General features: G+C 43.4%; 1 protein-coding gene across 3 annotated transcripts in view; it reads left to right on the forward strand.

Moving 5' to 3' along the window:
* LOC311134372 (band 4.1-like protein 1) overlaps positions 1-14,012 on the forward strand; it is a 108,583-nt gene that overhangs the window by 77,925 nt on the left and 16,646 nt on the right. For all 3 annotated transcript variants that reach the window (XR_014613685.1, XM_084168029.1, XM_084168028.1), the window contains exons 11-13: positions 34-209; positions 1,383-1,621; positions 4,044-4,193. Coding sequence is in view for 2 of the 3 variants with exons in the window: in XM_084168029.1 (XP_084024155.1) it covers positions 34-209; positions 1,383-1,621; positions 4,044-4,193 (565 nt within the window). In the remaining variant the exon portion in view is untranslated. The remainder of the gene's footprint in view (positions 1-33; positions 210-1,382; positions 1,622-4,043; positions 4,194-14,012) is intronic.

A 14,012-nucleotide genomic window follows, 5' to 3' on the forward strand; every position in this document is an offset into this window, starting at 1 on the left:
TTCCTCTCTGTCTGTGGACTATAACACCTCCAGGTTAGTGTCTCCAGAGCCTCCTCCTAAGGGCTTCCTGGTGATGGGCTCTAAGTTCTGCTACAGTGGGCGAACCCAGGCCCAGACTCGGCAGGCCAGCGCCCTTATAGACCGGCCCGCTCCCCACTTTGAACGCTCCACCAGCAAGAGGTACCTGCTGTCCCGCAGTCTGGATGGAGGTAAGTACCATGGTTGTGTTCCTCAATGGCTACTCACACAAGGGACAATTGTTCAAAGTGAATTATAGTATGATATATCAGTGGCTATGGGATATTTTTTCATACCTGAAGACATAGCCTTAAGGTTTAGATGCGGCTATGTATGTACACTACGGGTCAAGGGTTTTTCTTTATTTGTACTATTTTCTACATTGTAGAATAATAGTGAAGACATCAAAACTATGAAATAACACATATGGAATCATGTAGTAACCAAAAAGTGTTAAACAAATCAAAATATTTGAGATTCTTCAAATAGCCACCCTTTGCCTTGATGACAGCTATGCACACTCTTGGCATTCTCTCAACCAGCTTCACCTGGAATGCTTTTCCAACAGTCTTGAATGAGTTCTCATATATGCTGAGCACTTGTTGGCTGCTTTTCCTTCACTCTGCGGTCCAACTCATCCCAAACCATCTCAATTTGGTTGAGGTCGAGGGATTGTGGAGGCCAGGTCATCTGATGCAGCACTCCATCACTTGGTAAAATAGCCCTTACACCGCCTGGAGGTGTGTTGGGTCATTGTCCTGTTGAAAAATAAATTATAGTTCCACTAAGCCCAAACCAGATGGGATGGCGTATCGCTACAGAATGCTGTGGTACGCATGCTGGTTAAGTGTGCTTTGAATTCGAAATAAATCACAGACAGTGTCACCAGCAAAGCACCCCCACACCATAACACCTCCTCCTCCATGCTTTACGGTGGGAAATACACATTCAGAGATAATCCGTTCACCCACACCGCGTCTCACAAAGACACGGCGGTTGGAACCAAAAATCTCAAATTTGGGCTCTAGACCAAAGGACACATTTCCACCGGTCTAATGTCCATTGCTAGTGTTTCTTGGCCCAAGCAAATCGCGTCTTCTTATTGGAGTCCTTTAGTAGTGGTTCTTTGCAGCAAGTCGACCATGAAGGCCTGATTCACACAGTCTCCTCTGAACAGTGAGATGTGTCTGTTACTTGAACTCTGTGAAGCATTTATTTGGGCTGCAATTTCTGAGGCTGGTAATGAAAAGAGAAATGTAGAAAAGAGTAAAAATAAAGAAAAACCCTTGAATGAGTAGGTGTTCTAAAAATGCTGGATTGTTCCCCCATAATAAAACAGTCCTACTGTGCCTTTGTCTAACCAGCAGAGTTCTCCCGGCCAGTGTCGGCCATGTGTGAGAACCAGGATGGTCTGTCCCGGCGCAGCGTCAGTGAACACCCCCACCTCCACAGCCCCTCTGGGGACGAACAGGAGACAGAACTGGAACCACCCAGTCTGGAGCAGGACAATGAGGAGGAGGAGGATGAGGAACGGGATCCTAAGGAAGACCAGGACCAAGATGAGGATGGTGTCACCACCCCCTGCAAGAAGAAGGAGATCAAGGTACTGTTAGGCAGATGGGAGTAAGGATTGATACATGACTTGGACTTATGATACTGCGGTTGTCATATCTGGTTCAGAGGGTAAATGGCCCAACCTAGCATGGTTGACAGATCTGTATGTGCTTTAGCCAACTCCTCTAACATTCCTTAGGCTACATGACATAGGAGTTGGATAAAGCACAAACAGATCTGTGGACCCAGGCTCAGCCTAATTGTTTCTCAGAATCACACATTCTACATTTGATGGTAAGTGTCCCCACTTGCATTGCAGGAAAGTTCTCCTGCAACAGGGTGATCAAATTAAGATCCTACATCTGTATGGCAGTTTAGAGAGTCACACTGCTTGTGTGGAGATTATGTTTTTGTCAGGGTGGATCTGTATGTCTCAATGCAGATGGTAGTGACTGCAGGGGTGCAGGAGTGTACCGCTGGAACTTTTCGGGTCGCTGTGATATTCTCTGCTGGGGTTTAAAGCTAAAGATATGTCAGAACTAACTCTGCTCCCTCTCTGCCACTCAGTGGCTTATATGCTAACCAGTATGGCTCACTATCCCCACTAACTGCTATATCGAACCTTCACTTCTTTCTCATAATGTCAAGCCAACCTCTCCTGTTGCTGTTCTTTCTTGCTCTCTCTCCCTGTCATTCACTAACCTGCTCTCTCTCTTTAACCCTCTCTGGCAAAAGGAGGATGCTGGGTCCCCACAAGAGGTATTTGGTGTCTGGTGCCCTGTCTGTCTCTCTGTCAGTCTGTCTGTCAGTCTGTGAGATGGCTCTTTGCCTATCTGTCTTGTTGTTTAGTAATCCCACATATTCCTGTTAAACTAGCAGTAATTGACATACAGTGAATAATCATCTGCACCATATTATATTTGTTTGCACCCAAAGTATTGCATTGAAGCTGCAAAGCCTTCATTTTATGCTGGTAATGCAATATTTTATTTCCTTCTAGAATGAACTACGGTTTTGGTACAGCTGTATTTTTTGTTGTTAACTAATGCTTTGGGGGGCTGTTTTTTTGTCTACACTTTTTGCATGAGGTGGTACTCAAATCAAATAGACATGATGACAAAGTTCCCCAATGATCATTCAACCATCAGAGCAAGAGCTTAACTATAAGGATTTTACAGGCAATTCAACGTGAAAATCTTAAGTCAGCCTGCATGGTTGTGTGTGTGTGTGTTCCTGGTTTGTGCTTGTGGTGTTTGTGTCTACTGCTGTCTGTGTCCAGTCCGGGTTGCTCAGTCTACCTGTCTGTCTGCCTGCCTGACCTCCTTGACTCACCATCTCTGCTCTTCCTCTCTGTCTCTGCATCCTCCCCCACTCCCCTTACCCCACCCTACACGCCCCTACCCCTGTCCCTGTCCGTGCTCCTGCCCCAACTCTGCCCTCTCAGTTGGACCAGGAGACAACCCCTCGACACAAGGAGGTACAGCTCATTGTGCTGATGATCTGTCCAGAGTTGGAGTCAGTTTCAGGTCTATTCCTGTCTGTTCAATTGGACATTGCATTTCTTCAGAAGTTAAAATCAGTTCCGTAAATGACTGGAATTCAGATGGAATTGATTTCAACCATGGTTCTGTCATAGTGCTTCGTGACCGACTCAGCTGAACAAGTGGTCTCTACCAAAATCTCATGATACTATTTGTAGACTATTGAACATCATGGAGCATTGTAATGTATGAAGTCTCTTAGGACTAGGGGAGAAAGTGCACTGAAGCTCGATTTCCTCTCTAAGTGCCTGCAGCATTAATGTAATGGCCCTGTTGTTGCATGGAGATGCAACACAGATTGCTATGGATTGTTAAGGATACTGAACAACATTCACTTAAACCAGCCTTCATGTGAATTAACAGCATTAACTTAAGTCAGCCTTCAACTGATATGATGTATGCAGCTACAGTCAATGAAAATGAATACTAGGCAACAGTAGACTAGCTAGCTATTCACTAAGACGATTTATTAGCGCATTCAGTTGTTTTAATTTTGTGTTTGTTTCATCTTAATAAACAATGCAAATAGTTAGATAATAATTTCATTTGCGTGGGTTTTAATAGCATCCCAAATGCCATATTCATCAGTAGACAGACTACTGAACAGAATAGCAATGCAATCACAGGCCACAAACAATGCACTTGATCCATGCGCTGAATCGCTAAGTATTAAGACACATTAGTTTAAGTAATTGTGTTGGTGTCTTTCCTTGTGTGCTGCCTGCGATACTAATGGCACTTTGATGTATTATTTCAGATCACGTTCCACTCGGCCATGCATATCAAGTCATAATGCAATTTAATTGTGTGTCAGTGTGATTACTACAGTGGTAATTTATATAGATGTCATACTAATGCATATTTCTCGCTCCTTCTCTCCCCATCCTCTCTCATTCTCATTCTTTATCTATCCCCTTTTATTCAATACAGTTTTTAGATAAGTCGGAGGATGTCTTATTGAAGCACCAGGCCAGTATCAATGAGCTGAAGAAAGCCCTGAGGGGGCCCAACAGCAAGCTGATGAATCGTGAGAAGCGGTTGTCAGGAACGTCCCCAGGCGGCACGCCCGAGAAGAAGGCTGTGAGTGTGGGATGAGGGTGGTGAGGACCTGCGGTCCACTGGAGCACGGGTGGAGGTTGAGAGTTTCACAACCTCTAACCTATGTACCAATTCTCCACTGTATGCCATGAATATGAATATATCACTGATAATGCCTTAAAGCTGCAATATGTAACTTTTTGAGCGACCCAACCAAATTCACATAGAAATGTTAGTTATAGATCTGTCATTCTCAGTACAAGCAAGTACTTTCGGTTTTGTACACCAGCTTTAAACAGCTGAACATACAATATTTTTGGTTATGGAAAATATATTTAGATGGTACAATGATTCTCTACACGATGCTTGCCTGTTTTGTCACATAAACTGAAATTTGGTGAACTATTAGAATTTTTGCACCAGGAAATTGGAGCGATTTCTGCATAGTGCATCTTTAATACTTCTGTTTAAACTGCCCTAACATCTGACAGTGAGGCTGTGTATGACAGACAGCATTGAAATTCCAGTCTTGCAGTAAGTTTCGTAGCACCTCTTACAGTTGACTCCCCTAGAACCAAGTATGCTTGGAGGTCAACACAGGAGAACATGTTTTTTTCCATTATTCATAAGGAAACAGACAGTACTGTGACATTGTGTTTGTGTGCTTTTGGAATAATGTAAACCTGAAGATCTGCAGTCTGATATGAAACCAATAACTGTATTTCTGACCATTACTTTTGAGGACAATAATATTTATTGAAGTTATTGTAAGTGGTTATTTATTGTAGATAGATATTGCTGCAGACTCAGACCCAATCTCTTGGATAGTGTGATGGTACTGCTAAAATATACTGAACAAAAATATAAACGCAACATGCAACAATTTCAACAATTTTACTGAGTTACAGTTCATATAAGGAAATCAGTCAATTGAAATAAATAAATTAGGTCCTAATCTATGGATTTCACATGACTGGGCAGAGGCTCAGCCATGGGTGGGCCTGGGAGAGCATAGGCCCACCCAGTTGGGAGCCAGGCCCATGAAAATGAGTTTTTCCCCACAAAAGAAGCCGGATGTGGAGGTCCTGGGCTGGCTGGGTTACACTTGGTCTCCGGTTGTGAGGCCGGTTGGACGTACTGCCAAATTCTCTAAAACGACGTTGGAGATGCCTTATAGTAGAGAAATGAACATTCAATTCTCTGGTAACAGCTCTGGTGGGCATTCCTGCAGTCAGCATGCCAATTGCACGCTCCCTCAAAACATGAGGAATCTGTGTTGTGTGGCCTTTTATTGTCCCCAGCACAAGGTTCACATGTGTAATGATCACGCTGTTAATCAGCTTCTTGATATGCCACACCTGTTAGGTGGATGGATTATCTTGGCAAAGGAGAAATGCTCACTAACAGGGATGTAAACAAATTTGTGCACAAAATTTGAGAGAAATAAGCTTTTTGTGCATATGGAACATTTCTGGGATCTTTTATTTCAGCTCATGAAACATGGGACCAACACTTTACATGTTGCGTCTATTTTTTTGTTCAGTCTAGACCATAAGAACACATTGAATAAAAAATAAATAATGGAAATCATGTCCTGCATTTATCATTAGAGGTGGGTGTTTGTAGTAATATAGAAAGGTTTGTGGTCATACGCACATCCTTATAAAAGAAAGTTACGTTTGTAACCACGGTTATGTGAGCTACAGTTGAAGTCGAAAGTTTACATGCACCTTAGCCAAATACATTTAAACTCAGTTTTTCACAATTCCTGACATTTAATCCTAGTAAAAATTCCCTATCTTAGGTCAGTTAGGATCACCACTTTATTTTAAGAATGTGAAATATCAGAATAATAGTAGAGAGAATTATTTATTTCAGCTTTTATTTCTTTCATCACATTCCCAGTGGGTCAGAAGTTTACATACACTCAATTAGTATTTGGTAACATTGCCTTTAAATTGTTTAACTTGGGTCAAACGTTTCGGGTAGCCTTCCACAAGCTTCCCACAATAAGTTGGGTGAATTTTGGCCCATTCCTCCAGACAGAGCTGGTGTAACTGAGTCACGTTTGTAGGCCTCCTTGCTCGCACACGCTTTTTCAGTTCTGCCCACAAATTCTCTATAGGATTGAGGTCAGGGCTTTGTGATGGCCACTCCAATACCTTGACTTTGTTGTCCTTAAGCCATTTTCCCACAACTTTGGAAGTATGCTTGGGGTCATTGTCCATTTGGAAGACCCATTTGGGACCAAGCTTCAACTTCCTGACTGATGTCTTGAGATGTTGCTTCAATATATCCACATAATTTTCCTTCCTCATGATGCCATCTATTTTGTGAAGTGCACTGGTCCCTCCTGCAGCAAAGCACCCCCACAGCATGATGCTGCCACCCCCATGCTTCACGGTTGGGATGGTGTTCTTCGGCTTGCAAGAACTCCCTTTTTCCTCCAAACATAACGATGGTCATTATGGCCAAACAGTTCTATTTTTGTTTCTTCAGACCAGAGGACATTTCTCCAAAAAGTACGATCTTTGTCCCCATGTGCAGTTGCAAACCATAGTCTGGCTTTTTTATGGCGGTTTTGGAGCAGTGGCTTCTTCCTTGCTGAGCGGCCTTTCAAGTTATGTCGATATAGGACTTGTTTTACTGTGGATATAGATACTTTTGTACCTGTTTCCTCCAGCATCTTCACAAGGTCCTTTGCTGTTGTTCTGGGATTGATTTGCATGTAAAGTGTATGTAAACTTCTGACCCACTGGAATTGTGATACAGTGAATTATAAGTGAAATAATCTGTCTGTAAACAATTGTTGGAAAAATTACTTGTGTCATGCACAAAGTAGATGTCCTAATCGACTTGCCAAAACTATAGTTTGTTAACAAGAAATGTGTGGAGTGGTTGAAAAACAAGTTTTAATGACTCCAACCTAAGTGTATGTAAACTTCCGACTTCAACTGTATATGGATCACTCCAATATATTGGTATCACTCCGCGGCGGAAGGATACATCCGAGGTGAGGATGTACATTTTCACCTCGGATGTATCCCTCTGCCGCGGAGTGATACCAATATATTGGAGTGATCCATATAGTGAAACATAACATAGGTGCTGGGCTAACAAAGAATACTAGTAAAGAACTAGAAGGCCCGCACATTGTTGAAGCCCCCAATTAACCGTTTTATTGACAACGTTTCGATCCGAAACGGATCTTCGTTTGTTTGTAGCAATATCCCATTTTTCTTTTATAGATGGTAGAAAAGTGATTCTGCAATAACTTGAAGAGAAGATGTGCAAAATCTGGAGATTTACTGAATATGCAAAATCTGGAGATTTACTGAATATGAAGCCCTAGAGGAACAACCATCTCGAGCGTCTACCCACCTTGATTGCCTGACAGTTAAAAAGCTTCCCTTTGTGTAAGAACACAAAAGCCCCTGCCGCTTTGATCACTTTCACATTGTGATTATACTGTTAAGATACAGTAATAAGATAATACTCTCCAGTGTAGCTCTGTCAATGCAGTCTGTTTCCGGGTATTTATATAGTCTACTGACAACTTTTTCTTCTGCTCTCTGAGAACAATCGGATTATAGCCATAGAGATTATCATCAGACATCCTCGAGGGCATGAAAACTACATCTGTCATGTACCTACATAGATCTGAGGGAGCGATGCTATTGTCCTGATTGAATAATGAAAAAGTGTGGCCTGAGAAATCTCTCTATCCTGGAGGAGTCCAACTCAGAGAGATTCAGAGGAAATCATAAATCCTTTGATGTAGTCGCAAATGTTATTTTTGCATTGCAAATACCTCCTCAACTGGATATGTGGATTTGGCAGCCGCAATGTGCATGTCGAAGTTAACTAGGCCCATGTTGCTTTTTTGCAATACTCTCGTCATTTGATTCAAGATTAATCTTGATTGGTTCATAGATTTCAGCTAGGTCTCCCTTGCCCATTGAATCAATATTTCTTCCTCCTTTCTACCCTTCTCTTTCATTTTCCCCTTTTGCATGAAATTACCAAAAGTTGGATAGTATGCTGTGACAAAGGACCATACAGTTGGGGCTCATCTAATAGCTGTTCTCCTCCCTTTCTCTTCTCCCCCCCCCCCCCCCACACCTCTCCTGGCGGGTAATGCTCTGCCCCCCATAAGGTGGGGGGCAAGAACCAAGTAAACAGCCTCTCTGTAGAGGGCTTCTTCCAGAAGACTTTGGTGACTTCCCCAGAGGTTGCTCTTCACTTCCTCTTCCTCTCTCTTCTAACTTCTACCTCATAACATACTGACTGTACTGTAGTTGGCCATTTATCTGTAATGAAACTGTGGTCTGGTACCATTTTATATACACACTGCACACTCAGCTAGAGCTGATATCCCTTGCATATTGTTTTAATCTGACCTGCTGCAGTCATTGTGTCTGAGAAAATCTTTAAGAAATGCAATAACCAACATATACATTTTGATGTAAATGTAACATTTCAATGTATGATTGCAGCAATTGAAGCAGAAATTATTAGCAGATTACAGTCTATGAGCATGCACCTACCATCTACATGGAGGACTGTAGAGGTTCTATTTGTGCTATAAAAACAAATGTATGTACTGTAGCTGTTAATCTATGTTACAATTCAGTTGGCACCTCTAACTGTGTTTAATCTATATCAACATGTAGGGCTCTGAGGAGTGGGTATTGATTGAGAAACAAGACACTTATCAACAGAACCATGACTGGAAGGCAGAGGAACAGAACAAAGCTTCCACCTCGTCTCCCCCATTAGTCCCTGATTTTTCTTGCGAAAGAAAAGAAGAACTGGAAAAAGAGGTAGAAGGAGCCAAGATGATTAATATCGAGGCTACAGGGGAGGATTGGCCAGAAATGAGAACAGATATTGATAACTTTCCCTCGCCCAAAGCCACAAGGGAAGCCCATGATGAATGTTCTGAACCGCGGCTGACTAGCAACAGCCGGTTCATGGTGGAATTAGCTGAAACCACCGAATCTTCTGATGCAAAGAATGACATAGTCCCAGTCCCAGACCCATTCTCAACCCAATCCCCAATCCCAGCCCCAGTCCCATTCAGAGACTCTAAGAAGGATCATCAACCCAACAGACACAGAAAAAAGAAGAGACCTAATAGTTTAAACCTGGGAATGTCGACAGAATTCATCTATGAGAAAGAGGGTGATGGCTCAAACGGCGAAGAAGACAACGAGGGCTCGGACTGGGAGGATAGTCCTACAGAGAAGACAAAGGCGGGACTAATAGATATCCCTCAAGACAGTACAACAAGAGAGGAGCCAGATGACCAGTGTTGGGTGACGAATGCAGTGATGAAAGATGAGGAGAGATCACCAGAGGCAAAATGGAAGGAGAAAGGGGTGTCTGCTGCTGTGTATGAAGATAACAAGAAGGACTACATTACATCAATGGGAGAAGGTGAGGAGACTCATGGAAGTGCTGTGGATGACCCTGCATGGTGTGATGGAAAGGACCAGACTAAGAGCTTCATCACTGATGAAGTCCAGCCAGCAGATGAAGTGCTGGGTTCTGTCAACGGTCCTGGGAAGACAGAATGGGATAGTTTTGCAGAACAGGTTAAAGAGTTTGATCTTAGAGAGAGGAGCATGACTGACAATAGAGAACACATAGCAGAGGTCAAACTGAGGGTGGTCAAGACCCATGAGAGAAAAGCCAGGAACTCTGGGGGGGAGGAAATGGAAGGTCTCATGTCAGAGCTCAGGGGTCAGAGAAGGTCTTTTCAAAGATTATCAGGCAGCAGTCAGTCAGAAATCACCAGGATCGTTCCTCTCAAACCTGAAAGGTCAAAGAGCTTAGCATGCAAAGATGAGCAGGACAAAGGGAGTCCGGAAACTGATTCTGAGCTGAGTGGAGTTTTTAGAAGAGAGTACAGATGGTCAGGGGGTTCGTCAGAGGGACCCTCAGACATCAACCGGAACGACGGACCCACCTTTCATCCAACATTCACCCTGCCTACGTCATTAATCTCAACCAATGCTAGTCCAGCAAGACAGACTCACTCCCCGTCCATGACACACAGAGAAGCCCCACAGGTACAAGGCAGCTTCTGGGGTCTGGAAGGCTTGGCGAGAGTCGAGGCTAAAACTGAAGAGCTGGTCCAGGAACAGAGCAGCACAGCCTGTGACGAACCCTTTCAGGTGGCTAGAGAAGCCATAGAGAGTCATCAGCTTCTCAGCTTTAAGACCTCAGCTCCAGCTTCAGCGCTTCCCAGAACAGCTCCTCCTGCCCCTCCAATGAAAACACGGAAGGCCAGAGAGTCTGGACTCATACTCCGGAACATCAACCGCAATGCTAGCAGGGAGCCAGGCCTGGATGCAGCCAAGAAGAGACACTCGGTAACTTGACATCTGCATTCAGTCATTTGGAAGCAAAAAGCATTGCATGAGCTTCAGACTGACCCGCACACTCCCATTTTCTTATTTTCCTGTTTTCAGTGACTTGAATATACATGTAACTTATACATGCCTGTATATGAAGAAGGGGGTGGAGTGTAACTTATGACACACTGGTTTTGGCTGCGTCTCATTGGCTGATGCAGCCATCAATGCATTTTGTCTGCTATGAGTTTGGATCCACCCCATTTAGCCCCCCTACTCCTCCCTGCCTCCCTTCACCATTATGCTTCACAACAAACCTGAAACACAACTGCTTGCAAATCTGTAGAACTCACTACAGGGCTGTGGTAGAGATTGTCAAAAAGACAAACACAACTTTTCATGTTTTGGCTCTTGGCTTCTATTCCCCCTCTATTCACATTTGAACCTTGATTTTCCTTCCAACTAACCCTCTAGCAAGTATTTTTCGCAGAGGTTTGCAAGGAAACAAAGGCTCTTGCATATTGCCATGGCTCTGAGGTTTTTTACACTTCTCCATGCTGTTTCCAAGCTGAAATGTGGAGGAAGGCATGGACTTCAGACATGGTTTCATACATGTTTTACAGCTCAATTGACTGTGACAGGAACTGTATGAGAAAATGAGAGAAACATGTCATTATCACCCATAAAGGCACTCTATGCTACATATACTGTACAGTATGCTCATCAGTCAAATCTCGGCCATTAATCTCCTGACCTCAAAGACACTTTTTAAAGAAAATGACAAATGATACCCGCTCAGTAGTTTGCATAATGTCATGTAAATAGTTTATTGTGATTTGACAACTTCATTAACATGAAAATGAATAACAGGAACATTAAGCTAAATGTAGCTAACGGTACCTTATTGGGTAATGATTATTTATAAACCAGATCAAATGCTTTACAAGGATCATACATTGGATGCTATATGCATTCTTGTAAAGCAAAGAACCCACCCAGACTGTGAAAAAGAAGGGCAGGCAACATGCCGTCCAGCAGCAATACCCAGGCTGCTGTACTGTAGCTACACAGACAGACTAGCTTTCAGAAAGAGAGTCACCACTTTCATTTCACAGTTGGTGTCATTAGGAGCTTACACATATTTGGCAGTGGAATGAAAATCATTTGAAATCAGGCCTGGGATCTAACAGCTTAAATCATTCATCTGATTCTAGGCCCAGGACACATTGGCACGATCAGGCATGGAACGAGGTGTGAGATCACTTTGTAAGCTGCCTCACCCAAAAACTGACAAACAGCATGTGAGAGCACCAGTGGTTCTGTATACTGGGTGTGCAAAAACAGAATGGGCTTCCAAGCATGTTATAAAAGCCAAAACTGCCTTTGATGTCATTGAAACCAAACATTATTCTTTGGCCATTTGAACATTTGAGCCCCTTGAAATTCAGTCTGCGTGGTTTGCATTTTATGATTCTGTCGTTGGCCAATGATTGACTGTTGCCATGCTGCTACGGCTGCTCTATACTATCAAATCTTACAACCTGACCATAGTACATTCTGTACGACACTAGTTTATACTAATTCCAAGTAGGACAACTGGCTTTACATGGTGGGTTCATTTCTCTTGTCCAAGCTGGTGGTAAGCTTACTTGTTTTTTGTACTCACAAATAGATGGAAGGGGGAACTGCCCTACTATGTTAGAAACGTGCTGTTCTGTTGTTCTAATGGACGGTTAGTAGAGACCCAGTCTCTCTACTGATGTCTAGTAGTCTACTGATGTCTCTCCAGCTTGGACTAACCTCTGGCTGCTCTCCTTCTTCCCCTGCTTTCCCTCTGCAGGAGCCTCTCTCCACTCTTGCCATTTATGAAGATACAGTAGATGATGCCAAGGTCACTTTACATTTAGAATTTAACCACATGCCTCACCATTTTCCCATTTATGTTCTCTCTTGTGGTAGTTTAGTCCCTCACTCCCCATTTTCTCCCTCACTGTCACCCATGGGTAACTCTGTCATATGGGCAGCATACATAGAGGCTGAACCCTGACTATGGCACAGGCGTTTACCTTCCACTACGTTGAAAGTAATTTCCTCTGTGTAAGACTGTATCTCCTCTCTTCTCCATATATATGATGTAGCAAATTGCATGCCTGGAGAAGATTTTTATGATCGGTTTTTATGATAATATAGGCATGTATAATATGTATCAGGGCCTCGAGGAAAGATCCTACATGAATACTTATACATACCTCCAGGCCAGGACATATTCCCTTCTAGAGGATCATTCATCCACTGTCATCTCATCATCATCATCATCATCATAACCAACATCCCCTCTCTCATGGTCACTCCCTGCCCTGAGCTGCCGCCAGACTGGCCTTATGTTGTGATTCTGTTGTGGCGGCCATCTTTCTGTAACCCCCTCTCTCACCCAGAGGGAACATTGGGAGAGGAGGCCTCGGCCGGGCTCCACCTCGGAGGAAGACCACGAGCGTGACACGGTGGTCTTCATGAAAGAGACCCACCTGGGTATCGAGAGGAAGTGCTCCAGCATGACGGTCAGCTCCACGTCCAGCCTGGAGGCCGAGGTGGACTTCACCGTCGTCATGGACCTCCACACGGGCGTGGAGGAGTTCTCCAAGGGCCTGTCTGAGCTGGGGGAGAGGGAGCGGTTGCCCGAAGTGGGCCGGGATGACTTTGAGGAGACCTCCAGGTTCTATTCGGCCCATCTCATGGGCTCCCATGACATGTCCCCTGTAGAGGAGATGCCCCCTGAGGAACGTGTGCGCCATGAGGTAGACATAGACATAATGTACCCCATCCCTGATCCTTGCCACTCCCCATCTCCTCCTTCCTGCTTCTGAGAACGAATCTGCCCTGCTAGGAATGCCTGCCCTTAAAGGGATAATTGATATTTTGTCAATGAAGCCCTTTATCTACTTCCCCAGAGTCCGATGGACTCGTGGATGCCATTTTTATGTATGCATGCAGTTTGAGGGAAGTTGTTAACTAGCGTTAGTGAAATGACTGGAAGTCTATGGTAACTGCTAGCATGCTAGTAGATACCATCGATTTCCAGTCATTGCGCTTACGCTAGTTAGCGTTGGCTCGCGAAACTACCTCTAACTTCCTTCATACTAGATGCAGAGACATAAAAATGGTATCCATGAGTTCATCTGACTCTGGGGAAGTAGATAAATTCATTGCCAAAATTCTGAAGTATCCCTTTAATGAAATCACCAGTCACCTTTTTTGTTGAAACATTTTCAGTTACCATTTGGGTTCTTTTTTTGTTGATGTTTTAATTTTATGTTTACATGTAATACAATTAATTGTAATATATTATTGCTTCATCCTTTGATTTTTTTGTTTATTTATTTTCCTATGGTTTATCCATTTGCTTTTTTCTTTGTTTCAGATTATTGTGAAATGTGTATGTTTCCTTGTATTTTCCCTTCCATTGTCAATCATACATGCTTTACTAAATGTTTGGTCTGAAATT

This window comes from Coregonus lavaretus (genome assembly GCF_964263955.1).
Source record: "Coregonus lavaretus genome assembly, chromosome: 8".
Classification (NCBI taxonomy): Eukaryota; Metazoa; Chordata; class Actinopteri; order Salmoniformes; family Salmonidae; genus Coregonus; species Coregonus lavaretus.